This window comes from Acanthochromis polyacanthus, chromosome 2 (assembly GCF_021347895.1).
Source record: "Acanthochromis polyacanthus isolate Apoly-LR-REF ecotype Palm Island chromosome 2, KAUST_Apoly_ChrSc, whole genome shotgun sequence".
NCBI classification, from domain to species: domain Eukaryota; kingdom Metazoa; phylum Chordata; class Actinopteri; family Pomacentridae; genus Acanthochromis; species Acanthochromis polyacanthus.
Window position 1 is genome coordinate 34,665,156 of NC_067114.1, and position 13,882 is coordinate 34,679,037.

Sequence of the window (13,882 nt, forward strand, 5' to 3'; positions counted from 1 at the left end):
CAGTTTAAAAGTCAGTTCTTTGTTGTTTATACTTAGACTTTCAGTCCACTTTACTTCCACAGATTCAGTGTCTGTTGTCTCCATCACTCTGATGTGTCTGTGTTCCACTTTGACTGTGCCAACAAACATTCCATTTCCACTCTCACTTTGCTCAACTGCATGCACTTTCCTCCCATGCTGGTACTGCTGACCTGGGGATTTACACATCTTGGCAAAATGATTTTTCTTGCGGCACGATTTGCATGTTTGGCCTATGGCAGGACATTTCTTCATTCCGTGTTTAAAGCCACATCTACTGCAACTTGAGTCTTCTTGTTCATGCTTTTGCACATTGGCTTTAGGTGTGTCATCCTTCTGCTTAACAGTTCTTATTCTGTTCACTTCTGCTTCCTCTGTCAGTGCTTTAACCTGACTGGATGTAATCTCACTGGCACGGCAAATGTCAATTGCTTTTCCTAGAGTTAAGTCTGCTTCTCTGAGAAGTCTGCCTCTCACTTGGTCATTAGTTATGCCACAAACTATTCTGTCACGTACCAAAGAATCGTGCAATTGTCCAAATTCACAGTCTTTGGCTTTATTCTTTAAATCCGTAACATACGCGTCGATAGATTCCGACTGTTTCTGGGCCCGTGTGAAGAACATGTGCCGTATGTAAGGTAAGTTCTTACGGGGCTCACAGTAGTCCTGAAATTTCTTCTTCAGAATAGTTATTTTGTCTCTCTCGTCGTCCCCGAAGTCAAAAGTATTGCATACTTTTATTGCTTCCTCTCCCGCGACGTGGAGAAATGTGGCACACTGTACCTTCTCCGACTTTTCACTGCGGTCAAGTGACCCGCCCGCACTCTGGGCGTTGCGCAACTATTCCGTGTAATACGGTAATGCGATCACAGGCGCTGAGGAGCCCGGCTGAGAAACGTCCGCTGTAAATACATGCTGTTATACAGATTTTGACTGTCCATATCTGGAAATCTTTAGGCGGTGACAAAGATCTCTCACTGTGGCTTTGTCAGGGGTCATCCCAGCTACCACCATGCACAATATCACCTGATTTTACTGTAGAATTTTAGAGAAAATTAATGTCAAAGTATGCTGCAGTTTCAATCGTCTACGTCCATAATTGCTGAGTTTGACTGTCCATATCTGGAAATCCTTAGGCTGTGACAAAAATCTGTCGCTGTGGCTTTGTCAGGGGTCATCCCAGCTACCACCATGCACAATGTCACCTGATTTTACTGTAAAATTTTAGAGAAAATTAATGTCAAAGTATGTTGCAATTTCAGTTGTGTTGATGCATCATGGCTGATACTCAATTCAGTTCAGTTCAATTTAGCCATTATAAAAACATAACTTTTTCACGTGATTTATTGACATAATATGTCAATAATTCCAGAGTTTAGTTATCCCTAGACTGTCCAGAGGCAAAAGTCCAGAATCGGCAAAGCCGTTTGGTGTGAGTCAACAGCTGGAAGTAGCAGGGTGGAGCAGAAACTGCAGCAGCCATTATGGACGTAGACGATTGAAATTGCAGCATACTTTGACATTTTCTCTAAAATTCTACAGTAAAATCAGGTGATATTCTGCATGGTGGTAGCTGGGATGAGCCCTGACAAAGCCACAGTGACAGATTTTTGTCACAGCCTAAGGATTTCCAGATATGGACTGTCAAACTCAGCAATTATGGACGTTGACGATTGAAATTGCAGCACACTTTGACATTAATTTTCTCTAAAAATTTACAGTAAAATCAGGTGATATTGTACGTGGTGGTAGCTGGGATGACCCCTGACAAAGCCACAGTGACAGATCTGTGTCACCGCCTAAGGATTTCCAGATATGGACAGTCAAAATCAGCAATTATGAACATAGACGATAGAAATTGCAGCACACTTTGACATTAATTTTCTCTAAAATTCTACAGTAAAATCAGGTGATATTGTACGTGGTGGTAGCTGGGATGGCCCCTGACAAGGCCACAGTGAGAGATGTTTGTCACCGCCTAAGGATTTGGAGATATGGACAGTCAAAATCAGCCATAGGCGATAGAAATTGCAGCACACTTTGACATTAATTTTCTCTAAAATTTTACAGTAAAATCAGGTGATATCGTACGTGGTGGTAGCTGGGATGGCCCCTGACAAGGCCACAGTGAGAGATCTTTGTCACCGCCTAAGGATTTGGAGATATGGACAGTCAAAATCAGCAATTATGAACATAGACGATTGAAATTGCAGCACACTTTGACATTAATTTTATCCAAAATTCTACAGTAAAATCAGGTGACATTGTACATGGTGGTAGCTGGGATGACCCCTGACAAAGCCACAGTGAGAGATCTTTGTCACCGCCTAAAGATTTCCAGATATGGACAGTCAAAATCTGTATAACAGCATGTATTTACAGCGGACGTCTCTCAGCCGGGCTCCTCAGCGCCTGTGATCGCATTACCGTATTACACGGAATAGTTGTGCAACGCCCAGAGTGCGGGCGGCTCACTTGACCGCAGTGACTTTTCCGCGATGCCGCGAGCAGTACAGAAGAGCTCAAAGCGCTGAATCCAGTTTCTCCAGTTTTCGGCAAGATTGCCTTGCAGGCTCAAAGCTGGTGGAGGTTGAAACTGCGCCATACTCTACTTCTGCCTTAACTTCTGACACCATGTAATATTGACGAGTCTGGAGGCGTACATCTTACGTGGAACATCACTTTACTTGCTTGTTCATGTAGCTACAGGCTTACGAACATACCTGCTACATACATACTTCAATGTTGTCGTATATCAAACTACGGGTGCCTCCTGGGCACAAACCTTAATACATTACAGAGCCAACCCTAGCGGACGGCGTGGTATTGCAAGTTTTTGACACTTTCGGGTTGGCTTCATTTTTGGAGCCAGATGCTACGTCCATCTTTGTATACAGTCTATGGTAGCAGCGGGCTGCCGCTGCAGAATGAATGTAGCGGAAACCCTGGGATTAAAAGGACGTAACATAAGACCTTTGAGACACTGCTCATATGAATGAAAACTAAGCTGAACTTTTACCTGTTAAGATTGTGCACGGCACAACAGAAAATTAATGTTCCATGGACTTTTTTCTGTGAAGAACCCAGAGAGGGTAATTTGGTTATTATTTATTTCATAAATAGTGTTATTATATATTTCCTGACTTTTTTTCTGTGAAGAACCTAGAGAGGGTTATTTGGTTATTATTTATTTCATAAATAGTGTTATTTGTGTCATTAATAGTGTTATTATTTATTTCCTGACTTTTTTTTTGTGAAGATCCCGGACAGGGTTATTAATATTTGGTTATGTGTGGCTTTCTGGAAAACAATGTTTACGTTTATGCACCCCTGCGATCACCACACTTTTTCTGTTACAAACTGACCCCGGCCCCCCACCAGAGAAGGGAAAAGTTATGTGGCCCTCACAGGAAAAAGTTTGGGGACCCCTGTAACTTTACAAACAACGACTTCACACCAGTGTTGCCAGATCTCTCGATAGAAACAAGCAACCACAGTCTATGATGGAAACAAGCCTGAAAAAAGCCCAACAGCTGAACTGCCACATTGTGTAAATGACAGGCCTCTTTACAACAGCATAAATATATACATTTATTTTTGCTTGCGGTAAAGTGACAGTAAACGTCGTCAACGTAAAAACTTTGAATAACTTCAATTTCAAAATTCTTGATATAAATAAAATACATTTTCATTATGCATAAGCAACAGTAAATAAGCAGCAACACTTTAGAAAAACAAGTCCACTGATGAAATTGGCAAGGGACTTTTCAGAAAAGCAAGCCTATAGTCGCTTATAAAAAACAAGCTTGTCAGTGATTCACACGTTTTTACTGACATCATGCTAAACGGAGTGTAGAGCAGCGCTGTGATTGGACGGCTGAGTGTCTGCCTGGGAGGAGGGGGAGGAGGGGGAGGAAGGTGAGGAAGCTCGGAGAGGAGGAGGGGGTGAGGATGAGGGGGGAGCTGGGTGAGAAGGAGGGGGAGTCTGGGTGTTGCCTCTGAGCTCCAGTCAAGATCTCCAGTTGAGACTCAGCAGTCCGCCGCCTTCCTTTCTACTCTTCGCCGACGACACGTCTACCGAGCACCATGGGAGTCGAAGGATGCACCAAATTCATCAAGTACATGCTCTTCTTCGTCAACTTCATCTTCTGGGTAAGCCGCCTGCTCTCCGCCGCTTTGTGTGTCCCGGTAGTGGCGCAGCGGTCTTAGCGGTTTCTGAGGCTGAATGAAGCAACATTATCCTCCTCACACGACTGCTTCACTTCTGCCTAGCTAGTAACGGTGCTGGATGTTTTTCGACACTGGGGGACATTATGGCGGCACGAGGGTGGTCAGAGTAATGGTAGAAAGGCGTGTGTGGTTAATTTACAGAACCGTACATTCACATTAAAGAGGAACCGCGAATTAGGTTTTATTTCCAACAGCGTGTTGGAGCAGATGGCTGGACACGAACGGCGTCTTTATCTCCGTCAGGGCAAAGTCCGTAGATTTTTTGTGTGTGTTGTTGGAGATAAAACGTACGACTGAGCAGTTTTAGGTCACTGGTGGAAGTTTAAAAATTATACAGACCCACGAGAAGTTGGTAGTTCGTGTAGTTTGTAGGCGTGTTGGGAAGTCGGCTGGGTTTGGGGAATAGCTTTGTTTGGATTCCATCCTCCACCCAACTGGAGGAGTTGTGGTGGGGGGATGACATGGTGGTTTCCATTGGTTGAGTCAAAGCCTGTGCTGGGTAATGGATCATGGAAACATTTACTGTCCCGGAGATCTTCCACAGTATTCTCAGTCATGTCCTTCACGAATCGCAATTTACTTTGGTGCTTTTTCCTCTGTTTTTCCATTAATTGTGTAAAAATCAGTAGTTGATGAAAAAATGGTGCAGTTCAGCGTTAAAACAATGAATTGTTGAGTTGGTTACATATTTCACAGAGACGTCTTCAAAGATTTATAGATTCATTGTGCTATAGGAACATGTAAAGCTCCAGTATGTTTGTATTTAAACCAATCACAGTCGTCTTGGGCGGAGCTAAGAACAGGCTGCAGCCATGGTGTTTTTATAAGGTGATGAGGGGGATTGTTGCAGGCAGTGCGGTCAGCACTGTCATTATTCAGACGGGACTTCACATATAGCATAAGGGGAGGTGAAAACTGCGTGAAATACACAGCCAAGGGTAGACTTTTACCTGCACCCTACATCCAGTGAGTTTGACCAACAGGTACCAAGATACACTCCTTTCAGTGCCTAAAACATGCATTCTTCCCAACACCCAGCAAAGGGCGACTCCTTTGGTTGCATAAAGAAGTTAGATTGTATAGAACTCAATGAGAAAATGACCCTACTTCTCCCTCATTGTGTTACCTTACACAACATTCTTCTATTGAGTATATGGTCTCAATCACTAGTTTCAAGTCTACATCAACGCAGCTTGGGTTTTATTTTGTACATCATGGTCCCATCTTGAATAAAATTGACAATAGAACAGAGTATGTTTTATGGCAGGTCTACCTTGTGACGGACAGATCACTGTTGGATTGCTGTGTGTAGTTTGTAACCGTCTGTCAAGTGTAAAGGTGCTCAGTGAAGAGTTGTTTTTTTTGTTATATTCTTAAAGACTGAGATCAAACAGTTTGGTAACTCGTTCCACCACCTGTTGTGGTGGTTGTATCAGGCACCTTTTGTTGGCTGAGCATGCTAAGTGGGAGGGAGTTTAGACCTGAATGAGAGAGTTCAGGTAGGAGGAAGATTGTATCACTGTATCGACCACTGTATCATTGTATCACTGTAGTTTTGAATGTAAGTGTAACAGTTTTAAATTTTATGCAGGCAGCAACTGGAAGCCTCTGTAGTGATCTGAACAGTGGGATCACGTACTGTTTTTGGCTGGTTGAAAACCAGACGTGCTGCTGCATTCTGCATCATCTGCAGAGGTTTGACCATGCATGCGGGCCTGCCATTAAGCAGTTACAGTAGTTGATGCGTGATATTATGAGAGCCTGTACAAGGAGTTGTGCTGCATGTTCAGACAGGAAGGGTCTGATCTTCCTGATGTTGTACAGGACAAAATGGCACGACTGAGCAACAGAGGCCACATGAGCCTTGAAGGTTAGTTGGTCATTGATCATGACACCCAAGTTTCTGGCAGATTTTGTGGGTTTGGGTTGGGTTAATTCAAGCTGGATGTTGATTTCTTGTTGCATAGAGGGACTGACTGTGATGACAAGGAGCTCAGTCTTGGAGCGGTTGAGTTGATGCCAGTAGTGCTCAGCTAGCACTACCATTGTGAGGTTTGCTGTACCTTATAGCCTGCTACTAACACTATCCACAGCATCTTAACATCTTTTTAAAGTAAGATTAGCATTAACTGACAAGCATGAACTCTCTAGTAGAGACACAATCTACAAAAACTGAAAAAGCACAGTCGTCTCTACAAATCAGGACACTGGCTACATTAACAGTATCAAAGGCTATGTTAACAGTTAACAGCAAAGTTAGGAGCATAGACTGTATATATAGTGGACGTAGCATCTGGCTCCAGAATTGAAGCCAACCCGGAAGTGTCAAAAACTTGCAATATCCCGCCGTCCACTAGGGTTGGCTCCAAAAAGCTTTTTCTCCATAGACCCCAATTCATTTTCGGAAAAATAAAATTTGATAGACTGATTTTCTACAGCTCAGGATTTTTTTCCCGTTAGTTTTCATGGTCAAAATGAGAGATCAGGTGGCCGATCTTAAAATAAATCACTACTGAATTTTAAATAAATCGTTAAAGTTGACGGAGCAAGGGGGCGTGGCTATACTTGATAGACAGCAACAGAAGCCTCTGCAGTAAAATGTGGCGGGATAAGAGAGTCCTCAGCCAATCCTACCCCGAGTTGCTCCAGTCTGTTTGATGACGCTTTTTACGTCACTGGCTCCAAAAAATCCAAAACGGCGACCAGGAAGTAGCAAAATCTGGGCTTCATTTTCTCGGCGTTGAAACCAACGGGTGACGTCACGGTTAGTTTACGCCTGGTTAGGAGACAGCCACAGATTACTCTGAAACAGTTTCTAGAAAAAACTAATAATGCTTTGGAATAATGTAATAATGGGCAATAGAAGAGAGAAAAAATAAGAAAAAGTGAAACAGCAGACAGACGTGCAAGAAAAGGAGAGAACCTCAGTTAATCTATCTAACAATAAACAGAGATGAGCATTTTGGCGTCATGTGACACTTTAATATCACTACCACATTTCTGTTTTACATATTCAGTTACAGCAGTTGTTATTGATGAAGAAGCTGAGATATGAGTTACAGGTTCCCTGCTATCCCATTCTGGTAATATATGACATTCAATGTATATTGTTTCCAAAAATCGTTTAGCAATTATCGATATTGACCCTAGAAACTTTACTGGGCAATTCCTGGTATTTATTTTATGTCAGCTGATGTTGGCTTTGAACAGGATGTTCTGCATGCGTTGCATTGATGTTTGTTATGTTTTTTTAGACATGAGATGGTTTCATTGCGCTACGCTGGTATCCACAACAGTGCTTTTTTGTGGATTAGATTTTTTTGGATTTTATGGGTTTTCCCTCGATAATATAAGGTCTTGACCTTATTATATGAAGTGCCCTGAGATTAATTATGATGTGAACTGATGCTATATAAATAAAATTAAATAATGTTCAGATAATCAGAACCATCCAGAAGTGGTGGTCACTTCACGTGTTTCTTGATATTTCAGTATAAGCTGGGCCTTAGAATTAAAGAAAAGACATTCTGTTTTGTTTCTTTTTCTGTTGTTTTCCTAACTCTCATTTCTCTCTTACTAACATTAGGGTTCCTTTCCTTCAGTTATATTAAATATCAATGACTATATAAACAACCATATTTTTTTTATTAGAATAAAGTCTATCAGTAGAGTGTAACAGTAAAAACCCTCCATCTTGCCTTAATCTGGACTGTGTGACTGTGATTTGCTCAGACATTGGCCAAACACACAGCCCAACAACTGCCACCAGATTCTTGTTCAGACCTCATTAGATTCTGGTTGATGTAACTATATGACATACTGTTCTTCAGTAGGTTGTGTCAGTTTGAATAAGTACGAAAAGCTTTGGTAAGAAAGAAGTGGCAAGTTGTGGTGTAAAATAATCTGAGGACAGGGAGAAAGCAGCTTGTCTTTGTAGGACTGTAGGATTTGTAGACTGTTCATTGTAAGAAACTCACTGAGGAGAATGTAATTCTTCTAATCTTCAAATTAGTTGTAATGATGACCAAACAGAAATGGGAGTATAATGTGTTGTGGGATGTGTGACTCACTGTAGTGTGGGTGTGGCATGGTGTGGTAGGAGTCTTGTGTGAACTGCAGACAAGACCCCAACCCCCACCTCCAGCATGGCCAACATTCTCTATCCCACTTCAGCAGCAGGCAGAAATAGATGCTGGTGGGAGAGCTGGCAGGGAAACTTGAGCTGCTCTGTCTGACACTGAAATGTATTTGAAGTAAGTTTCAGCCTAATTTCTTCTTTCACTTGTGCCTTTCGAGTCATCAGTCAGTCCGAACTGTTGAAACTGTTTTTCCTGTCTTGCAACACATTTAAACTTTCATCATGGTAGTCTTGGTTGGGTTTGGCACAGAGGGAGCCTGATCCGCCTGCACCACCACCACCACCAGTAGGTATGCACTCTTTGGGAAGAGCAAGTAGTAGTAAACCTGATGATGCCGGTCCATCTGTGTAGACAGTTTTCTTGGTGTGGAATGTGTGACAGCAAATATAGTGACTGACTGAGCAACAGATTGTTCGAGAATGCCTTGTTGGCATCTGCCAAAAATATTTTTAGTTACTGAAAGTGGTGCTCATGGTCTGCCTGCTGTATTGTATGTTAGCCCCAGTATGTGCCTATGAGCTAGCAACCTAAGACAACTTCTAGTGTAGCTTTTATTTTTGTCTATTTTCGGTTTTATTTGATAGTCAAAGTGAGAGAGAGATAGGAAATGGGGGAAAAGAGTGTGGGGAAGACATGCAGCAAAGGGTCAGAGTCTGCGTCAGAGACCATACGTGGTTCACCTGGTTAACCCATTGAGCTATACAGGTACCCCAACTTCTAGTGTAGTTTGTAAGTACTGTATGCCATTATTTTTCCCAATTTTGATTTCCTGACAAAAGATTAAAAAATATGTTTTGTACAATATCCAGATTTCAGGCAACTTGTTGATGTAGTCACAACAGTCACAACATACTATTATCATCATCATGGTGTGTACTAAGAGGCTATTAGTTGTAGCAGGCCCCTAGAACTACTATAACCTGCAATACTAGGCTAATTTAGGCGATGTGTGCCAGCTGTTGTACTTTATGAAATCGTTCACCTGCCATCCTTTCTCAATCCACTGGTGGCCCTGGGTGAGATAAACCTGTATTGCTGTCTCACAGCTGCCTATTTGTCCATATGTGGAGTCCCTAACTCCAGATATCTGGGGAATCTCGGTTTTATGGCGCCGACCTGACCCACTAGACATAGGGTGAAGAATAGCAGTCACCTGTGCATATTTTGTAGGCATTAGCATGGGACTTACTAGTCCTGCACAAGACCTATTCATTCTATTTGGTTGCAGTTTAATGTCTTACCCAGGACGGACATACTATTATACATGAATCAGATTTTGCCTAGACATACGGGAACTTGTTTGGTATAGACTGCAACAACAATTCCTCCTTTTTTCTGTGGAAAAGGAATACCAAAAACGCTGTTCCTACTAAAATCATCACTCATATCACAGTCTCAATATCTGTCAAATACCTGTAGAAGATACAAACACTCTCTTCCAGGTTGGTGATCCTTAATAAAGGAACATAGGAGGTTTAACTTGATCTGGCTGATAGAGTTCCTCTGAAGTTATCAGCTTTAAAGAAGCATAAAAATGTATATTGTGCTCCCTTAATGGGGACAACAAAACTAACAGGAAAATCACGCCTGGGCAGACTCAGATGAAATTTTCAGGGGATGTAGACTATGGTAAGAGGAAGAGCTGATTTAATTTTGGTGGCAATCTGGAAAGGATCCTGGATTCTGGATCACTTTGAATCTTTTAGTATGTTTTAGTATGTGGTCCAAAATATGACAAAAACGTCATAGGTTAGTATGTCATCCAACAAATCACAGCAAGGTGTCCAGAAAGTTCAAGTGGTTAAGAAGGTGATTCGTAAACAGAACTGTGACAGAGACGCAGGTTCGATTCCAGCTCATGATCCTTTACTGCATGGGTTTGCTGTTTTCCTCTCTATCCTTTGCGGAGGTCTGCACTCTCTGAGTGCTTTTCTAGTTAGAGAAAGCACTCACTTGGGTGAGAAAATTATTACTTTTATTATCACTAAGACATGTACAGGTATGTGTTGTAGCCCAGAAGTGTTAGGACCACACCACAAGGTTTACTGTGAGACCTCTTCAATTCAGTGTGATCCAAATTGTTACTGGATTTGATAGCATTTATATTATATTAATTCTAAGAATTTATTTCTAGCTCTGTCTTTGTGGAGAGACACTTATGGATCTTTATGCTGCAGGTGTGAAACTTAGACAGTAGTTCTAATTGGCTGGACAAAAGCTGCTGTTAGCTTATTCTGGAGAAAATACTCATTCATTCTTGGAGAGTGTCATTGATCTTTAGGCTTTCAGTGTTCGTTTTCATCGCAGTAAAGATTTGTTTATACTTTTAATCTTGTTGTCTAATAGATTTAAAATTGTAGAGCAAAGTGTGTGTACAAAGCTCTGTGTGATGTCTGTGGTTGAATATTGGTGCTGAAATGTGGAAAGAATCCTTCCCTAAATCACTTCACACAACTCAAAGTACCACTGCTTGTGCATGTCTGTCCATTAATGTGATGGTTCAGTTCAGACTTGTGCTGTGTTGGAAGTTTTACAGAAGTGTTACTAGGTCAGACTTAGAAACATTACCAGCACGACTTTTACAGAAATGTAACCAAGCTGCACATTCACACATGAAACCAACACATTACACTGGTGTCAGATTAACTGAATGGAGCGCATGTCTGAAAGGGGCTTTATAGTTCAAGTAGCATCTTGTGGACTTGTGATTAATCGGTTTAATGCTGGCTAATACAAAAGCACAGGCAGGTGAGTGTGTGTCAGAGTTGTACCGTTCTGTGCCGCTAACCTGGGGCTGTGAGGACTCATTACCTGACGTGTCTGTAGGTGTAGCTGTGTTGTGCTGATCACGGTCATATTACACAATTATAAAAAACTGTATTCTTTCTCTCTTCCTCTTTTTCTCTCACTCACTTTCTCACCCACTCAATCACCCTCTCACTCACTCAGACACACTCACTCACAGTTTGGTTAGATGAGGGGCGTCTGCTATTCCGTGTACATTTCCCAAACTATCAGTCTGACCTTTTATATCCACATCTTGCATGCTGTGAGGTGAGAGTGAAGCCAGACATTGTACTTATGTTTGTAGCTCTTTTATTTCACTTGTAGCACAACTTTTTAAACAATCAGCTGTTAAACTAACAGTGTCCTCCTAGTTTTCTCCCAGAGATCGCCTGTCTGGAATGACTGTGAACACTGTGATTTACAAAGTGGCCGGTCAAACAGCACGTCTTAGGAAATTCTGAGAGATCACAGCCCAGCCCTAAGTAGTTCTGTGGCGGTGCTGTAGCTGCGTGTGTCGAATTTCTGCACTCTTGCCAGTTATGGTGTTGATCTGGTTGCTAGGCAGCAGCTTGCTTTCGCTCTGGAATGGGCCTCAATAACAGAGAAGGAGAATGGAGAGGGAGTAGGGGTGGGTGAGGCTGTTTTGGTTAAAATCTGTTCATGGAAACTAGTGTCAGCTGGTTTAAAATGCGACATGTTTTGCTCATTTTCAAGTTAATGGTTCATTTCAAGGTTCTACTAAATCTCCTAGTTCAGAAAACGCATCATTTGGCTTCTGCTGTCTGTTGCTGCAGGACCTTTTTTAGGACACATGCTATACTTGTAGTCCAGCAGACATTCAAATCCCAACTGGTTTATGACTTACAGTGGTACATTTACAGACAATATCTAGATTATACAAACCTTTGTATCTTCCGCTCGTGCTTCCGTGAATGTTTTCCCCTCAGATGCTGTTTTGTGGGCCAGCCAGTCAGTTGCTGTCAGATTGTGAACCTTGTTACCTCTGAAATGTAGGGAGGCCACTGACAACTATTTTTCTTTTGATTAGTCTGTCAACTATTTTACACATTTTTAAAGTAATCTAAATGCTTAAATAAAAAGAAATCCAAGTTTCTATTTAACTTCTTAACAAAGTTAAAAGGTTTGGTCTGTGTATTGCACAACAAGTACAACATGGACATGGTGAATATAGTACAGCCACATACCAGCTACTACTGTTGAATTCACAGCACAGTCTTCGTCTTCGCCATCAGACGACGTTGCAGTTCAAAAATCAATTCCATCAACTGCAGAACAGCAGGACTTTTACACCGAACTAAATTAGACTCTGCTGTTGCTGGCGTTGTCTAAGACTGTAGCACTAACAGCAGCTGACCAGTAACTGGAGCCAAGAACGTGTTACTGATTATGGGACGAATTGCCCTGAACAACCCAAATGTAAAGATGAGAAATAACAGCAAAGATTGTGTTGCTGTAAAAGATCCAAACATACAAACTACATTAAATGCTGTCTACCATTGTCTGCCTTTCCAAATAGCACCAACAGAAATATGTTGCCTTGTTGTTTTCTTGGAAATCCATAAATTAAGTAATTTTTAGACCATATTGTGAATGAAGCCTGCAGCAGGTGTAAGCTTTGGCCTTTGGAAGCTTTTTTTTTTCACAAATTCAACTCAGGTTCTGGAACTGTGGTTGACATGGGCGCTGACATCACAATAGCATTTACCAACACTCCACAGACTCCTTCACCTTTTGCACATTTTATTGTGTTGTAGATTTTATACTTATTTGTTAATTAATTGGCAATGTGCCACATCAGTATACCCTCAGTAACTCATAGTGACAACATGGAAATGCGTTTTTAGGAATTCAAATGTTAAAGTCACAAGGGATTCAGACAATTAGTACAGTACTTTGTAGAAATTTGTTGTCACCAATTACTTCTTTGAGTCTCTATGACTCTTTACACATCTCTGGATTTGGACAGTTTATCCCAATTTTTCTGGCAGATGCTCTCAAGCTCTGTCAGATTGGATGGGAAGTGTCTATGGACTGCCATCTGCAGGTCTCTGCACATGTTGCTATGGCTGGACCACTCAAGGACAGTGACAGTCTTGTTCTGAAGCCACGCCAGCATTGTTGTGGCTGTATGCTTCGAGTCATTGTCATGCTGAAAAGTTTCCCCAATCTGAAGTTGCTGCACTGCGGAGCAGGTTTTCAAGGACTGCTCTGCATTTGGCTGTATTTATGTGTTCCCCAATTCTGACAAGTGTCCTTGACCCTGGTGCTGATAAACAGCCCTAAAGCATGATGTTGTCACCCTTTACATGCTTTTTTGTCCTGTACAGTGAATTTTAAGGATCTTGCATGCATGCCTTTTAAACTGTCTCCAATCTTTTCTGTTTGCCACATGTGAAATCTTATCAGATAAGAGACAAATCAAAATCTACAACACTGTAGAGGTGTGCAGAAAGTCAAGGGATATGAAGAATTTCTGAAATACAATTTAGATATTCTCTTAGCCACATGTTCTTTGTCTTGAAGTATGACAAAGGCTTGGTAAGGCTTGTGTCAGTGAAAACCACCAGCAGTAATTTTCAGTAAAAAATTCCTATTTCATATTTTGCTCGTATTCCCCCAGAAAAGTGTTTAGTGGAATCATGGCGGGCACAATCGATTCACAATTGATTAAATGACTGAATTTTTTT

General features: G+C 41.6%; 1 protein-coding gene across 1 annotated transcript in view; it reads left to right on the top strand.

Annotated features, from left to right (window-relative positions):
* The first annotated feature begins 3,958 nt into the window (after positions 1-3,958).
* The window catches only part of LOC110961812 (CD81 antigen-like), a 32,141-nt gene continuing 22,217 nt past the window's right edge, over positions 3,959-13,882 (top strand). Inside the window, exon 1 of the mRNA XM_051942823.1 lies at positions 3,959-4,170. Coding sequence (XP_051798783.1) covers positions 4,105-4,170 — 66 coding nt within the window. The 5' untranslated portion in view covers positions 3,959-4,104. The remainder of the gene's footprint in view (positions 4,171-13,882) is intronic.